Source organism: Lolium rigidum, chromosome 6, assembly GCF_022539505.1.
Source record: "Lolium rigidum isolate FL_2022 chromosome 6, APGP_CSIRO_Lrig_0.1, whole genome shotgun sequence".
NCBI classification, from domain to species: domain Eukaryota; kingdom Viridiplantae; phylum Streptophyta; class Magnoliopsida; order Poales; family Poaceae; genus Lolium; species Lolium rigidum.
This window is the reverse complement of record NC_061513.1, coordinates 243830494-243845182: the sequence shown is the minus strand read 5'-3', so window position 1 is coordinate 243845182 and position 14689 is coordinate 243830494. Positions and strand designations below refer to the sequence as shown.

Here is a 14689-nt window from a genome sequence, read left to right as displayed (position 1 = left end):
AATCCTAGGTTTAGAAAACCTTCTCTTGACCATGAATCGCATCAAATTCATACCATATATATGCAGTTGTGTCAAAATATAGGCACCAAGTTCTAAACCTTTATTTGTTAGAGTCATGCCTCACATAGCTCATAGTTTTGTTCTCAGTTCTTTGTTTAAGATTGATTGTTCAATTAAATATTCGCAGAGCTATAATAAAAGTAAGAAAATGTAAAAATATGATAAAGAAAACTTGGTGCTGATAGCTGAACCTAATAGCTTATTGTTTTGCAATTTGTGCTGATTCGATCAAACTTAAAAACATCACAAACCGTCTTGAGTTGCTCAAAAAAGTATAGCAAAGTAGTTTCATTGCTCATCAAAGTCGCACAGGTTCTACTGCCATGTTCATGCAAGCACGAAGGTCACATGATGAAACCACGAAGAAAGGAAGCAAATTTTGTCAATCACATAGCTAACAAATGGGTGTGGCTATTTTTCAATCGACTGAAAACTAACTTCATTTCCAATCAAATGATGTCATCAAATCTCAGTTGCAACATGACTTGTAACTAATAATTAGCACGAATCACGAAGCAAGTCTAACCGTGTAGGACTTAACTGAGCACAAACTTAATCCACGAACTAGTTGAGAACTAGCAAATCCCCTAACAAATAGCAAGCGCTAAACGACAGTAAATTGTTATAGCACCATCTCTGAAGATTATTACTAACGTGTGTGATGTACAAACCCATTTTCGCTTCTAATTTAGTTAGGTGAACTTTGCAATCGTCAAATATCTTCTGACAGAATCTTAGTTGGCAGGCACGATCTCATCTGTAGAATCTCTCTTCACTTCTAGCGCACGAATCCTGTTCGCGCCTAGCTCCTTCGCAAGAAGTTCAGTCTGTGCCTCCAAGGACTCCTTAAAACGCCCAAAGCACTTGTTGCGGGCGTATGTGCGGCCATCCTTGACTGATGATCCAACGATCATGCCAGATGCATATGCACCGCATGCCTCCAGGATGGCCTGCTCCCGCTCATGGAAATGGCGGACGACAATGGTCTCAAAATGCTGCAGAACAAAAATGTAAGGCCTATAAGATTGAATTCAGTGACTTGAAGAATGCACCAAGGTGTATATCTGAAGGATGTATTTTTACTATGCAAAAGAAACCAATTCTACTCGGAATGGGGTGGCGTTTCCTTTAAAGGAGTGTACATGATGGTGGTGATATCTCGAAAAATGATTTTCCTACTCCATTTCTTCTACATTCTGTAAAAATAAGTCGACGGTTCTGTCAGGAAAAGAACTCTTTGTCGGCGAAATTCTCAAAAAAAAGCATTCTGTAAAAAATACAGTGGAGATCGTTGTTTCTTAGAAGTGTTATGAAAATGTGCAAAACTCGAAGTTGGTAATTTCATGTCACAACTCGCAAGAAACGTCTCCTCTTTGGGCTGGGTGCACTGAGCTGCTAATAAGAGTTTACATAGATGACAAGTATAATTGATACAATGGGAATATCTGTCAAATTAATCAGAATTAAAATAAAGATGGTACAAAAGTCTCTATAAGTAATAAAAGATTTAGTTAAATATGGTAGGAGCTGATTTGAACGCAACACTGAATTTATATGCATTTGAATCTATGCAAATTATTTTCTGAACGACTATCTTGGAGTTATGTAACCGTGACAACGAATATCTTCCTTTGAAGCATGAAGATGATTAGAGTAAGTCTAACCAAGACAGCCTTTTTTTAACCTTGGCAAGCAATGAGGGTTCTGTAATTACCTTTGGGGGCTTCTGAAGTGAATACAACATTGTCTTGCAGGATAGTACAAACGCGGTCTGATTATATGCCAAGGAATGCTTTTCTCTACGGATAAGGATGGCTGGCTCATTAAAGTATGGTTTAGCATTCAACACTAGGCCCTGGATGGAGACCAACACCTGCAGCATGGTGGATTTTGACTTGCCCCACTTCTCAGATCTAGAACCTGGCCAAGTGTTCAGCAGACTAAGGCATACTTTTCCACTCGCATACAGGTTTGGATTTAGCCGCAGCCCACCCGAATGGTAATGGACTTTCTGTGCATAATTAAAAGGTTTCCGTTAACAGATTGCATCTTGGAAGACTGATGTGAAATGGTAAAAATAAGGGGAAGGTGGGTGTGGAGTGTTAATATACCGGTGGACTTCGTGGGTATTCAGGAGGAAAGTGAACATCAAAGAAGAACAGACCATCATGATATGGAGTTCCAGCAGACCCAACAATAGCAGCCCTAATCAGATCAATCCTATCCTCATAAACTCTAACATATATAGACTCTGCAGAAGTGAAACCAAACGCAGATCCAAGTTACTGTTAGTACAACAAATCAACTAATGCAAGGCACAACTCCTCTACAAGAAAGACAGCAGATGCAACTATTCAATGACAATGTGACACTGGGACCCCTATATGGCACATTAGCTTAGAAGTTGAAATAGTTTCCAGTTTCCAGTTCATTTCCAAATATGAAATGACTACTTTCTGAAAACATGATAATCCCATATGAAAAGATTGCATGGAAAAAGGGCAAGATTCCAATATGAAAAACCCAAGAAATGCAGAAAATTATAATTGTATAGAACAACATTGTGTCCATTGATGTTCTTTAGTGGCAGTTTGTGGGACGTTAGTGCATGCAAAATTAGCATCAATGAACATTCAAATAAGGTGATCATGAATTGGACTCAACAACCATCAAAACTTTTAGCCACGAATTAAGTTCGGAGAATCATTGCTATATCCTAACCAAATTCTGGTAGAGTGCGGTGATACTACCCTCGAAGTCACAAATTTAATATACTTTATTTTAGCAAGAAATTTTTTTTTTGAGAAATTTTAGCAAGAAAATTAATAAGGTATAATCGGCATAAACCAAACTCAGAGAATGATGACTGATTGCCTGTGTATATGGAATGAAGTTTTGGTAATTTCAGATCGGGGGCATGAGTACACACAAAAAGGTGCATCAAGGAATCTTTGAACACATCGATGACAAGAGTTATTTAGAGCCCAACAGCTATGTCAAAACTCAAACCCACACGATCACTACCTTGAAAATTACACAGGTTTGATATAGTTTATTTAGCTGGCAAATTAATACGATAAACCTCGCTTAAAAAACCATTTGGTGACAATAATAAAGGACCTGTGGATGCTATATATTCCTCGTCAATGTACTTAGTCTGATAAAAAAAATACTGGTGTTGTCATACAAGATATATACCGACCAGGTAGATCCCGCTGTAGAAGCTTCCATTCATTTTGGATTGTTTTCGCCCAATCTTTGGTGGTCTGGTCACATATTGGAGGTGGGAAATTAACTGACAGATGGATGTATAAGAAACAGAGTTCAAGAGAAGAAATAGCATACATTCCCTGGTGAAGTCTTTGCATAGTGGTGGTCCGAGTAATCTTGAACAACATCAAATTGGTTAACTGAATTGTAGTCCACAATTTCAAATCCATGTACTTCCTTTATCATTGATATATTGCTTGAAAATTCAGGCTCATGCTTACGCAGTGATAACTCTGTACAAGCTTCACTTGAACTGGGATCCAAAGGACTTCTGTTTGCAAGGATATTAAGAGTAGAGTCTGGTGCAGCACCTGAAATCCAATGGACTGTTGACCGATGATGACATTATCGCCAAATAGTACGTAGATTCTCATAGTCTAGGACAGAGATATAGCATGAGATCCCATCTAATCCAGCCTATACCACTTGTCCTGTTAAGGTTCACTGCAACAATGCCACTATAGAATTGCAGATTTGCACTGTTCCTCATAAGGAATACCACGAATAAAGAAACTGCATTCAGGAAATTCACCTGAGCTTAACTAGTAGTAGCTGTTAACCAGCCTGTTACTTGTCTTCTTTTTTCCAGTTTACAATTTTCATTTTTTAGTTTTTATTGATTTGTCCACGGACTATTCTGTTACTTTTTCATGAGCACTAATGTATAATTAAAACTATTATTTGTATGAACACATCTTGGCAGGTATAAAATCTATTGGTTCAACCTAGTAAGACTAGTAATCCCTGTTTTTTGTATCCCTTCTCCCAGTCCTAGCGAATGTAAGCTAGTTTTCATGTCACTTTTTTGAAAGTTGGATGCCGTTCTAAAGAAATCCTATAGTTCCAATAAAACTAGTACTACATGTAATATTATCTAAAAATTTGTGAATTTCTTAAGGGGTGAGTCCGACATGTAATTCAACCCTCATTTACAGAGCACCTACCAAACCAACTGCTTCATTATACCAGTTCTCCAGACCCCATGAACTCCAACTGGCTACGTACAATCTTTTTAGGTAAATGAAGTACAACTACTCAAGTGGCTGCACCGAGTGTTCAAGAATACCACGAGTATTTATTAGTGAAGATTTTCATAACTCGTAGATCCACTTCAGGGTTTACTTTACTCATTACTCAAATGACTAAAAGTTTCATGTACAATAATTAAATTGAAATAAATATTCAGGAGGCAGGTATGGAATAATTTAAGATTTTACATTGGGCACGTAAACATAAATCTACCTTGGGAAAGAGGATCGATGGACTTTCCTGTATAAACAGATTCATTTGTTAGAAGAAGGTTGAGAAAAGAAAGAAAAATAAAACTTCACATCTTCTTAGCCCAATTTTTGTGATGAGAAGTAGTAGCAGTGTAGATAGGAGTGTAGATAGGAGTGATGAATAAATCATGCTAACTAGGGAAAGGTACATCACCTTTCTTCTTCTTGTCATCCTTCATCTTCTTGCCTACTCCAAAGAGCTGAAGCAGCTTCTTCAGAACCATCTTTCAGTTTAATCCACCCCACAGAAGAAGGAAAAAACCCTGATAAGCATGAGACGCCATGAGTGTGGATCTGGAACTGGAACCAACAGGTAAAAAGGTGCCTAAACATCGTAACATCCACAGTAAGCCCTTCACAGGCAAGAGTAATTGTGGCAGAAAAGAAAGGTAACCAAAACCAAGAAGAACCCTAGGAGATGAGGAAGCGTGAACTTGGGGCCGTCACAATCTAGCAACAGAAAACCCCAAAAGATCGCAAGGAAAACGAAAGATCCGCAAAAGTCGACAAAGAAAACGAAAAAGTGCAGACCGACGGCGAAAGAAAGAAACCACAGAACGATGAGAAGAGATCAGAGCAGGATGCAGAACCCTCGCTTGTTCTTCTCGGCCAAGCACCTGCTCCTTCCTTCTCCCTCCTGGTGCCGCTCGAGTTGAGTCAAGCGGAGCTCGTGCTGGGGAGGAATGGGGTTTAGTAGGCGATCTTTGCGGAGGGGAATGCGCGGGTCACACCACACGGATGGGACGGACTAGGCTACGGTAGTCGGTAGGATGGACACCTCGCGTACCAGGGCAGGGAGGGAGAAAAGGGTCGAGCCAGGCACCAGGAGCTTTTGCCCGCACCGTGCCGTGTCTTCTTCCCATTGGTTGATCGATCGTACCACAACAAATCTGGCCGCGAAAAAGCACGCCCCGTGACTATGACTGCCAATCCAGGATATGCAAATCTCACTCTGAATTCGCCTGCTTCTTTTGTTCAGGGAACCAAGAGAGAGCAACGGCAACCGGCTCCTACGGCCCTACCGAGTGCTCTGCCACCAAGTTTCGCCTAAATGGCCGGATCGGGGAGCGCGAAGGTGCTCACGCAGTTCCATTTCCGCGTACACTCGTAAAGGGCCATAAACACGACATACAAACGAAGGCAGCATGCCACATGCGTCGCCTACGGCCTAGAGTTTCGGCACCAGATCAGGTCATGGAAGGATCAGACGGTTCAGTTTTATATTGAGGCTAACCCGAAAAGAAATTACAATCTAATAATGTGGAGAAGTAGCTTTTTTTTTGCAGGGAAATATGAGAGCTTCATTCAACTAACACCACACCTCAGCTTCATGAGACTGAACGCTGACAACCAGAAAATCTGGGATACAATCAAGCCAGCTATCCGTTTCCATCAATGTGCAAGCAAATTTTGCACAAAGGTGGGATGGGGTATTAGCTGATCTTGATACATGCTGAATATGAAAAGAAATAAAATTTAAAACTAGCTCTCTGATCTGTTGAAGGATAGGTGTCACATCTGAACGTGAACCGTGACGAGATTTCCAGAGTTCGACTAACTCCAGGCAATCAATCTCCATCACCACTCTTTGGAAGCCTCGAAGCTTAGCAACAATGACACCCTCACGGAGCGCCAAAGTCTCTGCAATAAGAGGATCATAAATACCCAAGAGAGGTTTACTCCAAGCTCCTAAATAGGCGGAGCGTGATCTTGCAACACCACCAGCGCCACCTTTCCGAGCTTCCATAGACAGTCCACCATCAATATTTATTTTGATAACATCATCTTCTGGTGGCCTCCAACCATGACCAGGGAGGATTTTTGTGAGCTTTCCGGAACAGCAATCACAGCAAGAGCCTCCTTCGCCATTTTCACCGACTGGATAGGGTCAAAACTGCCCCTATCATGCGTCCAACTATTCCTCAAACTCAAAATTGCCCACATTGTTGTGATGATTTTGGCACGATCTGAATCCGAGAACCTTGTGTCGCAGATTATGTCTCTCGACCAAGTCAGGGGGTGGAGCCTTGGCAATGAAAAGTCCATCCAAGACTGAGCCACATCCCAAAACCTTCTTGCATGATCACAAGTGATCAAAGCATGCAATAGATCTTCATCCGTTGCAAGGCAGATTTTACATCTACCAATTTGGGACATATGTCTATGCTTCAGTATAGTCTCCACTGGCAGGTTACCATGCACAACCCTCCACCAGAAAAGTCGCACCTTTGGCATAATGTTCAGCTTCCATAAGACAGACCCCATCTGTTTGTCTGTAGTTGAGGTTTCTGTAACCGTCCGTCTAGAGCAAAATACTGGTTGCGACTCATTAGAGCACGGTACGGTGACTTTACAGAATAGATGCCTGTCCTTTCTAGAGACCAAGCCCAAAAATCCTCACCTCCCTAGCGCCTCAAAGGTATATTCAAAATTGCATATGCTTCCGGCGCCATGAAGTTATTCCTTATCACATCAATTTTCCAGCACCCCGTTTCATGATCAATAAGATCGGACACCTGATTAATTTCTGCCCATCCCGTCTGCACAGGGGGCTGCATGGAACAACATCCAGGGATCCATTTATCTTGCCACACCGACACTGTCAGATCATCTCCAATGCGTTTGAGTAGCCCTTGTTGGAGAGCTTCTCTCCCGGCCACAATTGCTCTACAAGTAGCTGATGAGTTCCTAGGAACTGTAGAAAATCAGTTTCTGGAAAATACTTGCCCTTGAGAACTTCCGCACTGGTTTCATCATCAGTCTCCAGCCATGTTTGCCAAGCAGGGCTAGGTTAAACAACTCCAAATCTCTGAAACCCATGCACCTTTAATTTTTTGGTGCAATAAGAGTGTCCCACACAACCTAATGAAGCGATCGATCAAGGGAACTACTCCACCAGTATTTTGCAATACATGACCTCAAGTTTTTGCAAACTTTCTTAGTCCGTCTGAAACAACTTGTAGAATGAATAGGAATTGCTTGAATTACTGTCTTCAAAAATACTTCTCTTCCAGCACGAGACAATATCTTTTCACAACCTTGTATTCTTCCCCGAATACGATCAGCAATATGATCGAAGGAACTGATCGAAGGAACCGCTAGAAATACGACCCACAGCAGTAAAGTAGCTAGCCACGGTACTCCTGTAAAGTTGGTAAACCTAACGCAACTTTATATTGTATAAGAGAGTGGCACTTTGGGATGTGCTTGGTAGCAAAGTATTTTTTTTTTAAATATTTCAGCAATACTATAGTTTCTCAAAATATCACAGCTTCAAATTCTTTGATGTGTTTGGCTGTGCCTGAAAACCGAGGTATTAATATTTTAGAATACCTCTCAAAACTGCTATTTTTGAAGTATTGATAAAACAACTAGACCTCTTTTTCTGAAAATGGAGTATTGCCAGCAAGACAGTTAAATATTACTCCGTATCCTTTCGGTATGTTTCATTGTTGTTGGATGCTTAGTTTCTAGACTTGGCGGTGGCGCTTCTGCTTTCTCATTTTTCTTTCTAACTTGTAATTTGACTCTGTACTTGAGACTTGGCTGAATATATGCTCATGCTAGCTTATGCCCGTCGTAGTTACAGCAAAAAAAAACTACTCCATATGGTTTTGAAATAGAAGGTTTTGTTAAACTAGGCTTCAATTTTATAGATGAAAGATGGACGCGGCGGCTACAAAGGATGCGACATCGTCTATGGTGACGGCCAAGGAGGCGACGGATGTCGTGAAGGATGTTGTTGCCGAGGCGTCAACTCCTTCTAAGAGGATCACAAATAATATCACAAGCTAGATAGAAGTTAAACATGGTGCACCAAAAGTTCTAACTTGCTTCTTACAACATCTCCACTCGCACCTCCATAAATCGTCCGGAGCTGATGCATGTAAAATGCATACATGAACTTTGCATTATATTACTTATATTTCAATTATATTTGCATCATAGAAGGTTATATCATTGTTTTATATTGATTTTGGGGATAATTCACAGTTTCCCAATTTTTCTGGAATTAATCCTACACTGTTAGAAAACCCCCTTTTTCTATATTTTGATGTTTTAGGAACTCAAACGACATCCAAATCACCTGAGATTTTACGAGGATCAGTTTTTGGAAGGTAGAAGGAGTACGAGTCAAGAAAGCGCAAAAAAGGAAGTCTGAGGACCAAAAGGGGTAGGCCCACGCGGCCAGACTCCTTGGCCGCGTGGGGTGCCCCATCCTGGCCCTCGAGCCTCCGATGCCGTCCGTTTTCATCTCCGTGCCTCCATCTTGACCTAAAAACGTCTATAAAAATACTTCCCCGATACCTTTCGGAAGGGAGCGCCATCGAAACATAGAAACACGAAAACAGAGACCTGGAGTTGCAGATTGGAGGGGGAAAACTCCGGCGGGGCGCTGCCGGTGTGGTCTCCACCTCCTCCAACGACTCCACCATTGTCACCGTGATGAAGAGGGAGTAGTCCACCCCTGGACTATGAGTTTGTGAAAGTAACTTATGTATCTCTCCTCTCTTTGAGATTCACTAATTAGCACCATATGAGCTCTGAAACATGATTACGGTCATCTATGTAATACCTTTGTGGTGGATCTTTTTATGAGTTAATATATGTTTGAGATTGCAATAGTTTTGTTTCAGTTATGAAAGTATATGCATATTATGTACCCCGTTCTTGTTTAGTTATTCTGATCAAACTTGTGTATGAGGGCATGTGAGGGGGAACGTATGCATTAGATGGAGTAAGGGGGGAGGCTAGTTCGGTGAAAGTGATAGAAATTTCGCGATCCACTCAGGTGTTTACCTTACTTTGTTACCTCACTAGGGATAAAGAGAATACCATCCTACCGGGGGTGTGGGGTGACCTTGCCACTTCTCCATGACTAGATCTAGCATGTTCTTATTTTAACTTCGTATCATAGAACTTAATGCTATACGCTGATTTATCTTAATTACTAGGGTGTTATGATTTAGTTTGCATCTTTGTGGAGTATAAGAAAGATTAATAAACAAAATATCTCCATGTTAGGAAGTGATGCCCATATAACTAGTAACTTGTCATGAAACCTTTATGTTGCAACCATATATGTCAATTCTAGTGTTCCATTACCACTTTATAAAAGAAAGAGTGCATTTGTGAAACTATGAACCCTAGTCCATTTTTAATCATAAGAAACACCTTCCCAACACTTTATGCACACTTTTTATTTTCATCCATTTAAAAATCCGAAAATACAAAAAATTATTTCTTTCATTTTGATGACGCGTGAAGCACACGTCCGTTGGGAACCCCAAGAGGAAGGTGTGATGTGTACAACAACGAGTTTTTCCTCAGTAAGAAACCAAGGTTATCGAACCAGTAGGAGATGAAGGCCACGTGAAGGTTGTTGGTGAAGGAGCGTAGTGCGGCGCAACACCATGGATTCCGGCGCCAACGTGGAACCTACACAACACAATCAAAATACTTTGCCCCAACTTAACAGTGAGGTTGTCAATCTCACCGGCTTGCTGAAAACAAATGATTAAACGTATGGTGTGGAGAATGATGTTTGTTTGCAAAGAACAACAGAAAACAATGATTGCAGTAGGCTGTATTTCAGATGTAAAAGAATGGACCGGAGTCCACAGTTCACTAGTGGTGTCTCTCCAATAAGATAAATAACATGTTGGGTGAACAAATTACAGTTGGGCAATTGACAAATAGAGAGGGCATAACAATGCACATACATATCATGATGACTACTATGAGATTTACTTAGGGAATTACGACAAAGAACATAGATCGCTATCCAACATGCATCTATGCCTAAAACGTCCACCTTCGGGTTAGCATCCATACCCCTTCCATTATTAAGTTGCAAACAACAGACAATTGCATTAAGTACTGTGCGTAATGTAAACAATACAAATATCCTTAGACAAAGCATTGATGTTTTATCCCTAGTGGCAACATCACATCCACAACCTTAGAACTTTCCATCACTCGTCCTGCATTCAATGGAGGCATGAACCCACTATCTAGCATAAATACCCCCTCTTGGAGTTACAAGTATCAACTTGGCCGAGCCTCTACTAGCAACGGAGAGCATGCAAGATCATAAACAACACATATATGATAGATCGATAATCAACTTGACATAGTATTCCATATTCATTGGATCCCAACAAACACAACATGTAGCATTACAAATAGATGATCTTGATCATGATAGACAGCTCAGAAGATCTAAACATGATGGCACATTAGGAGAAGACAACCATCTAGCTACTGCTATGGACCCATAGTCCAAGAATGAACTACTCACGTATCAGTCCGGAGGCGGGCATGGTGATGTAGAGCCCTCCGGTGATGATTCCCCTCTCCGGCAGGGTGCCGGAGGTGATCTTCAGAACCCCCCGAGATGGGGTTGACGGCGGCGGCGTCTCAGTAACTTTTCTCGTATCGTGGCTCTCGGTACTAGGGTTTTCCGATACGAAGGATTATATAGGCGAAGAGGCAGCGTCGGGGGAGCCAGGGGGCTCCCTCCCCACACCTGGGCGCGCCAGGGGGGTGGGCCGCGCCGCCCTATGGGGTGGCCCCCCTGCTGGCCGCCTCCGACTCTTCTTCGGTGTTCTGGAATCCTCCGTGGAAAATAGGGCTGTGGGCTTTTGTTTCGTGCAATTCCGAGAATATTTCCTGTGTAGGATTTCTGAAACCAAAAACAGCAGAAAACAGGAACTGGCGCTTCGGCATCTTGTTAATAGGTTAGTACCGGAAAATGCATAAAAATGATATAAAGTATGAATAAAACATGTAGGTATTGTCATAAAACTAGCATGGAACATAAGAAATTATAGATACGTTGGAGACGTATCACATTCACAATATAAAACCCCAAAATATCATCCATTATTGTTTCCACCATCCTTTCCGCATATTTATTTACCATCATTTGCATATCAAGTTGTTTTCTAGAGCTGTGCAAGTAGAGCGATCTATCCCACTAGTTCCACACACAACACTGTTTTCTAGCAACGTTGCATTACCATCCATATCATTGCATATTTATTTATTGTTTGCATTTATTATCTTTTCACATCTTTGCTCACACCTTGTGCTTGAGAACCACATGGTGAGGTTGAAGGCACAAAACATTTTGCTTTATTTTGCAGGTCTCATAAGAGAAGGTTAAGAAGATAAACCCTTAACACACAGTTTTCCAAGAGTTCGATATTACCCTCGAGTCACCCTCGTGGGTAAAATATGTCTTCCACATCTACAAATTCTGCACTTGGAGCTCAACCTAAGCGTATACACTCTACGCCCATTAGGCGCGTCGCCTTATGGGGGCGCTGGCTTAAGAACAACTTATCGGGGGCCGCCGGCTCCCAGCCGCAGCCCCCAAAACACGACCCCCAAATAATTCAAACATAATTCAAATAGATCGCCCATCACATATTTTTGGTGCCTACAAACCGATTAAATAGTCTAGCCGATCACGTCGTTGCAAATCAATGTCTAGCGACCCAAAAAACAGCGCATGTCGACCGACATTACATTGTCGCGGAAATCAAAGGGCGAGGTCATCCACCGGCGTAGAAGGCACCTCGTCCGGTGTCACCGGTTTTGAGATCACTGGTGTAGAGGAGGACGACGGTGGTGTAGAGGTCGCTGGTGGTGTCGATGTTGCCAGTGGTGAAGTGCTGCTGGGCTGGGGCGCCGGTGGATCTCTTCTCTTGGCTAGGATCATGGCGCGTTGATCCGTGCACCACACCTTTATGTCGTCATTGATAACTGCAAGAACACATATCGATTGTAGCTAGTTTCGAAATAAGGGTATCGAACCACGAGGAGCTACTGGTTAGGGTCTTAATGCCCGTTGTTACTATTATCTAAGGGGGTACTTGTAAGTTATTCTAATTCCAAGATAAAGTATATAAAATTTGTTTATGTTGATAGCTAAAGTAAATAGTACAAAGAAATAAGCTAATGTAACCAAGAGCTAGAGAGTGTTGAGAGTGTGTTTGTGATATGGTTGAGCCGTTGAGGGATTCCATGGAGTGTAGGTTTTGCCACTAGTATTGCTATTACTTATGATTATAATGAACTATATCTTTGCCAAGCTATGTGTGGGGAGAGCTCCATAATAAGATGCACCCAGAAGGCCATCGGTCATCGCATCGATACGGCAATATCACTTCCCGTAGTTCACTCTACCACACTTCAAATGGCAGTTCCCTCCTTGTCTATAAGGAAAATATTATGTGGTGCACTTCACATAACATCAAGAAGAGAACTAACACATATTCATAGATCAAAGGTATAAAACATCTTTATTTTACATTATAATATTACTAGAGTTTCTTCATATCTCCCCAAGAACAAATAAACTACTCATACATTAAGGGGATCAACATCATGGCAATATGAATACGAAGGTACAATGGCATACAAGTGTAAATCCTAATAGAGTTCGGATCACAACCAAGTAGACCAAGGAGATCGGTGATGGATACGTTGATGATGATGATGATGATGATGGGGATCGATGTGTTGCCCTTCAAGATCCTAGCCTCCTCCTCCTCTTATGTGTTGGTGAAGATGGTGATGGAGGCGGCGACTATGGAGACGGCGGCGGCGGAGCAGTAGGGCTCCGCCCCTAGGGCGTGGATGATGAAGTGGTGCCTCTCCTTGTCTCCTCCCCTCTTTATATAAGTGCTGGAGGTCGGTTTCGCGAACCGACAGAGCCTGGGGCCAAATATGCCCATCGGGCCTTCACAAATGTTGTTCCGTTTGACGAAACGGACCCGACGGAGCCCAGTACGACTATACGGTACGGGCGGGTCTGCCCTTACCGATGCTCGCTAAAACTACTGGGTGCTTTCGTATTCTGGACACCATTTCTTCATACAAACTCCGATTTGGGTGTTCTTTGGCTCGTTTAACTCATATGGACGAGGGATACAACACCATGGCCTTAGATCTTAAATATAAGATGTTGGAAAAATATCACTTTTCCCACACCTCATATGGCTAAGTCTTGTGCCTGTAATTCTCCCACATTGTGCCCTCTTAGTCCTTTTTGCTCCCTTTTTCAATAATCTCCAATAACACCTGAATACATGGCAAAGACAAGGGAAATAGTAAAATACTACTGAAACTACTAAATATGTGAAGCTCATACGAACATGAACAATAACTCGTAAGTATGCAAAATAGGCATAGGCGTATCTAGCTGGAGCATGAAATGAGTAACAATTTGAGTAATAGTGTACTTAAAAACCTCGGTAAAATAATGCTAAATTTTGAGCTATTAGTCATCGATGCCTCTTGTGTAGACCAGAAGCATCGTCGGGTCCTCCTTCCTCTTCTTCGCCGCCACGCTCGCCTTGATCAGGTTGTGCTTGACGTCATGCCTCTCGATGACCGATGCCCACCTAGCCACCATGACCACTTCCATCTGCGGAACCTGCTCTGCTCACTTGGTGGCGTGTATCACGGCGCCGGCCATGCACGCATGATGGACGATTGTAGCTTCTCGATGGTCAGCACCGCTTCCCTCAATGCATTGGCCTTCTTATTCCCAATGGGACTTCCGTCAGAGGCATGCGTTAGCATCGATGCAGGGTCGAACGAGGCATTGATCCCCCACGTGGCGGGGGTGTACTGGGGTGGGGGTGGTGCCATCCCCGCCATGGAGGTAGCCATCTGCATTAGTGACGCCTCCATCGCCTCCGCAGCCAGAGCCTTCCGCTCCCTCACCTTCTGCTCCCTCTGTTGGCGGCTGGCGTTCTCCACCTTCCGACGCTGCAGGTCGAAGGCCCACTCAGCATTGGAAATGTTGGAGATATGCCCAAGAGGCAATAATAAAAGTGGTTATTATATATCTTTATGTTTATGATAAATGTTTATATACCATTCTATAATTGTATTAACCGAAACATTGGTACATGTGTGATATGTAAACAACAAAGAGTCCCTAGTATGCCTCTTAACTAGCTTGTTGATTAATGGATGATTAGTTTCATAATCATGAACATTGGATGTTATTAATAACAAGGTTATATCATTGTATGAATGATGTAATGGACACTGATGTCTAC

The 14689-nt window shown here is 42.2% G+C and overlaps 1 protein-coding gene across 2 annotated transcripts; it reads right to left on the bottom strand.

The window, feature by feature from the left end:
* Positions 1–598: 598 nt before the first annotated feature.
* Positions 599–4225, bottom strand: LOC124666990 (probable ubiquitin-conjugating enzyme E2 25). Of its 2 annotated transcripts, none has more exons than XM_047204323.1 (5): positions 3406–4225; positions 3263–3326; positions 2172–2311; positions 1775–2071; positions 599–1055 (listed from the first exon to the last, which is right to left on the bottom strand). In XM_047204323.1, exons 1-5 carry the CDS (start codon positions 3514–3516, stop codon positions 795–797), a joined length of 873 nt encoding a protein of 290 aa, XP_047060279.1. In that variant the 5' UTR covers positions 3517–4225; the 3' UTR covers positions 599–794. The 2 variants fall into 2 exon arrangements, with proteins under 2 accessions (XP_047060279.1, XP_047060281.1); XM_047204325.1 differs by having other exon boundaries at positions 3259–3326; positions 3406–3438.
* Positions 4226–14689: the final 10464 nt, after the last annotated feature.

Bases quoted from the DNA above. Each gene is read 5' to 3' on its own strand.
- LOC124666990 (XM_047204323.1), bottom strand. From the start codon at position 3,516: ATGATAAAGGAAGTACATGGATTTGAAATTGTGGACTACAATTCAGTT. The intron at 3,327-3,405 runs GTATGCTATTTC...ATATGTGACCAG, and splicing joins CAAAGACTTCACCAGGGAAT to ACCACCAAAGATTGGGCGAA. The intron at 2,312-3,262 runs GTCGGTATATAT...TCACTTCTGCAG, and splicing joins TCTACAGCGGGATCTACCTG to AGTCTATATATGTTAGAGTT.